Source organism: Drosophila persimilis, unplaced genomic scaffold, assembly GCF_003286085.1.
Source record: "Drosophila persimilis strain 14011-0111.01,24,50 unplaced genomic scaffold, DperRS2 tig00000684-arrow-arrow-pilon, whole genome shotgun sequence".
In the NCBI taxonomy this organism is placed as follows: Eukaryota; Metazoa; Arthropoda; class Insecta; order Diptera; family Drosophilidae; genus Drosophila; species Drosophila persimilis.
This window is the reverse complement of record NW_020825335.1, coordinates 153,523-162,673: the sequence shown is the minus strand read 5'-3', so window position 1 is coordinate 162,673 and position 9,151 is coordinate 153,523. Positions and strand designations below refer to the sequence as shown.

Here is a 9,151-nt window from a genome sequence, read left to right as displayed (position 1 = left end):
ATATGGATCCGTCGATAGAACGGTGAAAGGAAAGAAGTGGCACGTATATATATGTATGTCCAGCCGCTCATCTTCTCGCAGACCTTTGTCACCGAATCAAATCACTGCTCAAGGTTCCAATTGAGAAAATGATATACTGGTCAGATTCAGAAGTTACTCTTCATTGGATCAGATCCCACCCTTCGTCGTTGTCAACATTCGTTGCGAACCGAGTAGCGGAGATTCAAGAGTGGTCAAGTGAAGCTACGTGGCGGCATGGCGGAACCCAGCAGACATAGTTTCGAGAGGTTGTGACGTAGAGGAAATCGTGCAGTCGATCTGGTTTGGTGGACCAGAGTTCTTAAAGTTTGAAGAAGAGAGTTGGCCCAGAAATCCACACTTCGAGCTTTCCGAAGAAGAGCTACAGATGGAAAGTCGGAAGAAATCGGTCGGACTGACCGTCGCGGCCAAGCCAAATTATTTAGTGGATGTAATCGAGGGATACTCGTCACACCTCAAACTGCTAAGAGTGTTCGTTTTCGTGTTCCGCTTCATCCGAAAATGCAAAGACAAAAGTCTCAACTTTGGAAAAATTAGTCATCCGTAGAATACGACGAGGCGTTTCTAAAAATAGTCGAAATAACACAGAAATATGAGTCTCAAGAACTAATTGAAAGGGTTCGTAAAGGCACGAAGTTAGGCCCCAGTCTTCAGCGTTTGAATCCCTTCATCCATGAAGAGGCTGGGACTTGGTGCTCTTTTTCGTTGTAGCGAGTTGGGGGGCGACTAGTTAACGCTCCAATGTCATATAATGCCAAGATTCCCTTTTTATTGACAAAACGCTCGCAGTTTGTGCAGACATACGTTCGCTATCTGCACCCATTATTTCATTGAGTGCCTCGGCATTAAATACGATTATTAGAAACGATCTTTCGCCTTCAGTTGCTTGTATTGAGAATCAATATGACCTCAAAAGCCAACAATATCGCCCTTGAAGAGCTGAAGAAAAAGCGCAGTTGCCGTGTCAAATGCATTCGTTTATTAGCGGACCGTTTAGAAGCGGGGGATATTCCGCTGGTATTGACGGAGCTCGAGTGCAGACTCGAAACTCTGATGCGTAGCATTGACACGGCACGCGAACTTCAAGAGAAGATTGAACATATAGACATGACGATGAATTTGGAGTCGAGTTGGAAGAACTCTCAATTGTCACAAAGGCAAAATTAATGTCTCTCATTTGCGCATTAAAGACAACTGATGAGACAATACCGGCAGTACCAGCTTATGGTGGCCCAACTCGTGCTCGCCTTCCGAAGTTAGCTCTGCCGCAGTTCAGCGGCAACTTTTCGGACTTAAAAAACTTCATAGGTTTATTTGAGACTCTAGTTCACAATGACCAAAGCATTCCAATTATCGAAAAGTTCAACCATTTGCTTTCGTGTCTCTCCGGTGAAGCGTTGGGAACATTTAGGGCTTTCCAAGTAACCGAGACCAACTACGAGAAAGCAATGGCTAGCTTAAAACGGTTCTACGATAATGATTGTCTGATCTTTAAAAATCACATTGATGCCCTATTTAATCTTCCCAAAATGACCCAGCAATCAGCATCGTCCTTAAGGAACCTTATCGATACCGCCTCATCCATATATGGTTCGTTGTTGTCGATAGGCGATGATAAAAAGATCTCGAATGCGATGATTATTCATCTCGTCTTGAGCAGAGTCGATCCGGTGACCAAAGAGAAATGGGAAGAACAGCTCGATTATGACAAACTGCCGTTTTGGACGGACTGTGAAAAATTGCTTAATCGCAGACATCAGCATCTTTCGGCCGAAAATTCGGACAAACCAAAGCAGGAGCAGAAAGCTGTGCCAAGCAAGCCGCATAATCGGAGCTCATTCGCGTGTTCCACCGCGAATACCAAAAACCAACAATGCAACTACTGCAATGCGAAAGGCCATTTGTTGACAGATTGCAGTCCATTTGGTCGGCTGGCAGTAATGCAAAGGTTCGAATTCGCAAAAACTGCATCCTTGTGCATCAATTGTCTGCAGCCAGGCCACTCTGTATTACGATGCAAAGCTAAAAAGTGTCGAGTGTGTGGCTGCTCACACCATAACTTATTGCATAGGTACACAGTGGCGAATAAAAGTCTGGCGTTACCATCACCCCCAGAGAATTCTTCTCCTCCTCCCAATCAGAATCAACCTTCCACTTCGCATGCTCTCCATGCGACAGCTATGGATAGAGTTATTCTGGCTACGTCGATCGTAAGCGTCCGAACAAATAATGGTGAACATGTTTTGGCCCGAGCTCTGCTTGACTCGGGGTCTCAAACCAATTTTATAACTGAGGACTTAGCACAGCGCTTACAGATCCGTAGGGAGGAGTCGTGTATCAACTTGCTTGGTATTGGTGAATCCAATTCAAATAGGCCCCAGTCTTCAGCGTTTGAATCCCTTCATCCATAAAGAGGCTGGGACTTGGTGCTCTTTTTCGTTGTAGCGAGTTGGGGGGCGACTAGTTAACGCTCCTATGTCATATAATGCCAAGATTCACTTTTTTATTGACAAAACGCTCGCAGTTTGTGCAGACATACGTTCGCTATCTGCATCAAACGAATTTTCATGCCGGCCCACGAGCACTCGTGAGTATCCTTAGACAGCTCATTTGGATAGTGAATGCTCAGGCGGTCTGCAGGGCGACAGTTAGCTCGTGTATTCGTTGCTTTAAATGCAAGCCTCTACTCCAGACCCAAATGATGGGCAACTTACCCGCAGACCGGCTCCATGCTCTCGGCCCATTTTCAGTATGTGGCGTTGATTTTTGTGGCCCAGTCTATACGAGTCTGAAAATTCGTGGAAGGCCCCCTTATAAGTCCTGCATAGCGTTATTTGTCTGTTTTGCGTCCAAGGCGGTTCATTTAGAAATTGTCTCCGATTTGACGACTAATTCCTTCTTGTTGGCATTCCAAAGGTTCGTCGGTCGTCGAGGATGTCCGCAACGCGTGAACTGCGACAACGCGACAAATTTCGTCGGAGCAAGTCGCCACTTCAGCGAACTGCGGAAGAAAATAGAAGCGGAAGCAGACGCGAATTTGTGTCAAGAAGCGGGTGCGAGTTCGCCTTCATACCGCCTCGAGCACCGCACATGGCCGGACTTTGGGAGGCCGGTGTGAAGTCTGCCAAGGGCCTACTCCTACGGGCAGTCGGAAGCGCTCAACTCGCGCCCGCTAGGACCCCTAAGCCCAGACCCAAGCGACGGAGACGCGCTGACTCCCGGGCACCTGCTGACAGGCGGGCCGCTCATAGCACCCCCAGCACCCAGGACCCCGGACCAGTAGGGTCTGAGCTGCTTAAAGCGATGGCGGCTTGTCTCGTCAGCCAGGCAAATGTTCTGGCAGCGATGGTCCCGGGAGTATGTGCTGGGATTGCAAATAAGATGAAAGTGGCACCAGGAGGAACCAAACATCAAGAAAGGCGACCTCGTAATCGTCGCCGAGGACAACCTGCCCCCTCAACAGTGGCTCCTCGGAAGGGTGGTCGAAACAACCGCCGGGCAGGACGGAAGGGTCAGAGTGGTCGACCTAAGGACGAGCAGCGGAGCCACGTACAGGAGGCCAATCCACAAGTTGGCGCTTCTGCCACTGGTTTGAAGCCTTTCAGGCCTTCAACGGGGCCGGTGTAGCGCCATTTGGCGTATAATAATTGTTATTAAGATCGTATTTTATGAAGTCTAGTGTAAGTTTGGCATGGGCAAAGCGGGAGCGCAATAAAAGCTCGCTCTCTCGCTCTTGGCGAATTCGCCCAGCTTTGCCACCGTAGGTAAGATAGGCGCAGAAGAAATTGTTTGAATGTATGAAGAGAAGTCGAGAAAAATCTATGAAAACGAACGCACGCACTCCTTTTTTTTCGTCGTAGTAAAATACAAATTTGCAGTCACCCAAGTTTTTCGGTCTCTTTATTTTAAAAAAAACTATTCTAAATTTTCAGGGCCCATTTAAAGCACCGTTACATGGAACGGTGAGCACCGGCACGAGCACTTATAAGGCATGGGCAGCACGAGATCAGTTCCTTTTGAAAAGAAAACGTGAGTGGAAAAGAAGTGATGCAGCAATTATTGGCCCTCAGCCGCTTATTATATTTATTACTAATGCCTATGTAACTCAAATGGTTGTTAAAGCTTTGCGCTTGCTTGCCCTGCTAAGCGTTCTCTGCAAGCTCGCTCTTTGTCATCTCCGCTTTGTGTCGGCCTACCCACGTCTGCCGAGCGAAGCTGCACTTAGCGATCGGAGCTGCAATGGCAGGCAAGCTACACTTGCAATTTGGAGTTCGCGCAATAAAGTTTATATCACTGTCGCGGGAGTTGATGGCTGCTCGCACGGTTAATACCGCTCATTCAACGGCTCGCCATAGTCTCGAGGAGAATTCGTCTTTGTTCGCATATGATATTGGGGGCCGTTCTCGAATGCCCGAGTTGCAGCTTCCTCGATTTGGTGGAACCTACATGGATTGGCCAGAATTCAACTCGATGTTCTCGTCAATGGTGCGCAAAGACCATCGTATCCCAATCATCGAGAATTTTCAATATTTTCAAAATTACGACAAGACGTTACCTTAAGGCTATTTTCGGGCTGCAAGGGCTGGAGAAGGGTTCGGCTATCGGCTTGCACGCGCTCAGCGACACTTGCGTGCTTTTCAGACCTTGGCAACCTTGGTAAAACATGCCCTCATTTTTGGAAGCGAGATGTCGGATGCTGGAGCATTTGCGATCAGCCATGGCAACAGCCCTGCATCAGCCCTGCAACATAGGTTTTGTCAGCACTTGCACTTCACTAATAGGAAAACATATCTTTTTTCCAAATATATCTACAAAATAAATTCTTGTTATTCACCGATAATATGCTGATGTGTATGTGTATACGGGTGCTGGGTATACGTAAGAGTCGGCGGATAAAATTCGAGTAAGCGGAGAACGCCAGGAATTGCCGATAATATGGATCCGTCGATAGAACGGTGAAAGGAAAGAAGCGGCACGTATATATATGTATGGCCGACTGGGACCAGGAGGTGAGGAGGCGCTGAAGATGGGCAGATGGGGAATCCGTACTTATCTTGGAAATTGGGAATTATCCACCGGTGCTTGCTGGGGTGGAATTCTCCTTTTATTCCTTTTATTGTTGGTGGACGGATCGAGGGCTCAATTATCCAACGACTATTCCAGCTTCACTCCTAGCAGTCGTCACAGAAGGAAAAGCAGGTGGGTTACGTTGTATATTTATATAACGGTTGAAGCGGAGATGAAAACATAACTAACTAACCAATTGATCTATGCTTTATGCTGCGGTGAACGCAAATTATATGCTATGAAGTAGGACGGTGTGACAGAATATAAGAAGTTCCATTCATCAAAAAATTTTTGGTAGTGGCGATTGTCATTCCTATAATCACTTTTCTGCAACGCGGCCAGTAGGATCCAGTTTAGACACCCTTTCATGTTACCCCTTAGTCGCCAAAGACTCGTGTGGACCGTATCCTGCTTGGCCTCTATCTCCAGGGATCGCTTTTCACTGTCTATTATAGCAAAATTGTACCCGAATATTACTCCGATTGAGTAGCAGAGCACCTGCACACTCAAGGCGCAGAGTAGCTTCATTGCTGGCCCATTAGCCGCGAGCATTTTGTCGCTGGCGAGAACGCGCACGGTGACACCCCGAATATGTGCAGCCAATATGCGGTCAATGTACTTGACATTGGCGGTAGACAGTAGCACCATATCCAGGCATACTTTTGCCTGGTCAATCAATTGACCCACGCGATTCATCCGACAGACGTCGCACACGACCCTGCTTGACTTGTGCCAACCATTAAATAAGACGACTTGACCGGTATCCGGCATCCCGTAGATTTTCTGCCAGACAGCGAGGTCGCTCTGGTAAAGGTAGCGACGCACCACACGCCTGGACCAGAAGGCAGTCCAGTGGTACATAAACCTGTGGAGGTTGCCGTATATTATTTGAAAGTATTTTCAAAATCTACTTCCGATCTTATCAAATGCGGAAATAACAGAAAGAATTTGAAAGCAAGTTTAGCAAGGCGGTAGAGCATGATAGCATCAGAGGACTGCAGACGCTTGTAGAACTGTCAGGAATCATGTCAGTGCCCAAGAGGATTTGCATTCCTCTACTTATTAACTTACCAACAACAGAAATATCCAAAATAATTTTGGCATCGCTTAAGATTGCTCCATACGCCTGTACAACTGCCGGGGATCATGTCAGTAGCTTAAAAGAATCTTCATTCAACTACTGCTCAACTTACCAAATCAGAAAATAGGTAAGAAAAATTGTAAGCCAACTCAGTAGGCGTTCAAAAAGTATCGATCCAATAATTTTGTAATACAATCGCATAAAGCTGTGGAGGATACCGTCAATGAGTGAACAGGAATTCGCTACCTCGAATGCTTAATATACCAATTGTGCAAATACGCGTAAGAATCGGACAAGATTTGTTTAGCCATATTGCCTTTAACCCAGCAAGGAAAACAGTCGATTTTTTGTGAGCAAGCCTCATAGAAAATTGAAATTTTGTACATGAATAATCTGTACTAGAATGACACACATGACATTTACATGTATAATCTGTACTAGAATGACACACATGAAATTTACGAGTAGGCATGCTGGTTGGTGCACAAGAGTCCCTGTACCTCATTCCTGATGACAGTAACCGATTGGAGTCTGCGCTGATATAGCAGAAATGTTCCCCCAAGTCATAATTCGAAAGGAGGATAGATGGAGGAAGAATCCAGGCAACTAGATGAATGAGTATGAAATGCAGGTCATGACCTTTGGAGCCAAATGTTCGCCGGCCTTGTTCAATACGGGAAAAATATAAATGCCATTATGATTTGGTTCATTGTTTTTCATCCGAAGAAACGGCTGTAAGAGTTATGAAGGAGATAGTTGACATTCACAAAAAGGAGGATTCGAATTGAGAAAGTTTGTGTCACATTCGAAATTCTTCAACAACGTTTTTGGTAACGTACAAGTAGCAGACCCCATAACTCTTGATAGGGATTGTGAGGAACCGCGGTTCCCACAGGCCGAATTCGACCGAAGCACAGCCGGATAAGGCTGAGGAACGGCCGGATAAGGCTGATGGCTGGCCGTATAAGGCGAACGTCAGTCCGGATACCCGCGGATATCCGGATGCGGCGAAGGGGCCATGGACCCCCAGAGAGGAGAGGAGAGAGCAGAGGAGACGGCGGGATCGGGCCGGCAGTGGTCCGATGCATGACCAAATAAGGTCATGGGATCACGCTGCCGGCCCGGCTGTGGATGCTGTGGAAACCAGAAGACGGCAATGTTACCAACGCCGAGGCGGGGTTATAAAAGGAGGCTGCGGCGACGGAGCGGGATCTTTCGCAGATGAGTGGTCGCGCGCGCAAATTGAACCCCGCTAAAACGTAGAAGTGATACCCGGTACGGTTCGAAGAGTGTAGTGAAGTGCATACAGAAGCAGAGAAACGCCTGCCCCCAGAGTGAGTCTAAGTTAAGTGGTGATCCACATCCACCGTCGGAATCTAGGAGGGGAGTGCGAGACGTACACAGCGGATTTGAGTGGCGGGCCAAAGCGATCGCTGAGGTCAACTTCCCCAATCAATACCATCAACGCTGTCACACTCGACGAGAGCCCCGCGCGTGGTGGAGATCCGTAGCTAAGAACCATTGACATATCTAGAACTGAGTCCTAATATAACGCCGTACGAATAAAACATAATTAGATTACCGAAGAGAAAGGCTTTATTATTTGTCGTTGGGGGCGTTGCTGACCGCTGAGCGAGCCCAGCGAACTAAAGCGGCCTAAAAAGTAGGTCCGTTACAACTGGCGCCCAACGTGTGGCCTACAACGACGAATAGTAAAACAAAGGGAGGAGAGATATAGACGTGGGGATGGGAAAGGGACAATGGATCCACCGGTTGAAAAAGGAGGACCGCACCTTCGACGTGCGGCGGGAGGGCACATTGGGAGAGATGAGAAGAACGTTCAGAAGTGGATGAGGGAACACGAGGATGAGTCAGTGGGCTGACCTGATTGAGCTATTGGAGTTTCGGGCGGACAGGTCCTCGCCGATACCCCGTGCGGACGACAAACAGGCCGCGTACGAACACCTGGCACCCCCACCCGGCGCAGCCGCTGCGGCGCTGTGGAGGTCCCCGGTCGAAATACAACGATAATTGATCGCGAGTCTGTCAGTGCCGGTACCGGAACGCTCTCACACTCGGACTCGCTCGGACTCCTAGCAGGTCCCGCCACTCAGGGAGGGATCGAAGCCGAGAGGCCGAAAGGGGGAGGACCGAACCAGCCACCGTACGGGCGTCGCACCTGGACTACGGCAGAGTGGCGAAACAGGGGAGAGAGTGGTCGTTCCGTTTCGACGGGACGACGAAGCCTCTCGAGTTCTTGGAGCAGGCCGAGACGTACGGTCTGGTTCCTGATCTAATCCCAAGGGCGATGCCAGAGCTGCTAAAGGGGCGGGCGCTGATGTGGTTTGTGGCGAACAACCGACAGTGGAGAACGTGGAAAGACTTCTCGACCAGCTTCCAGACTTACTTTCTACCGCGCGGAAGTAAGAATGAATGGGGCGAGCCCTTCAAAGAATATATGGTGGAAATGCAGAAACTTATGCGACCCCTGAAATGTCCCCAGGAGGAGCAAACGGAGCTGATCCGGAGAGCGTATATGAGGCCACACAGGTGCAGGGATCTCGACACCATGATGAAATTGGCAGACGAGTTCGAGGCGTTGGAAAGGGAGCGCCTAGCGTTCCAACGGGAAAATCCAACCGTTAAAGCCCGGGCAGCGAATCCCTTCCACAAACCGGCCGAGACGACGACATGTCGACGGAGCAAAGACGGCCCGATGGACGAAGCAGCAGGAGAGGAGGGGAGAGCGCGTGTCCCTATGCCGACACCAACAAACGGCAATATCGAGAATGGATATGTCAAGAATCCGGCCCTAGCATGCCGGAGGTGTGGGAGCGCGGAACATTGGAGACGGGAGTGAACCGCCCGACCCCTCCCCTATTGCTGGAGATGCGGAGAAGTGGGCATCTCGGCGTGGCAGTGATGCCGGAAGACAGTATGCTTTTGGAACAAGGAGATCCCAAT

General features: G+C 48.7%; 1 protein-coding gene across 1 annotated transcript; it reads right to left on the bottom strand.

Annotated features, from left to right (window-relative positions):
• Positions 1–4,861: 4,861 nt before the first annotated feature.
• On the bottom strand, positions 4,862–5,950 carry LOC113566382. The gene is made up of 2 exons (XM_026991682.1): positions 5,300–5,950; positions 4,862–5,210 (listed from the first exon to the last, which is right to left on the bottom strand). The coding sequence occupies exon 1, from the start codon at positions 5,875–5,877 to the stop codon at positions 5,308–5,310; it is 570 nt and encodes a 189-aa protein (XP_026847483.1). The 5' UTR covers positions 5,878–5,950; the 3' UTR covers positions 4,862–5,210; positions 5,300–5,307.
• Between the last annotated feature and the right edge of the window lie 3,201 nt (positions 5,951–9,151).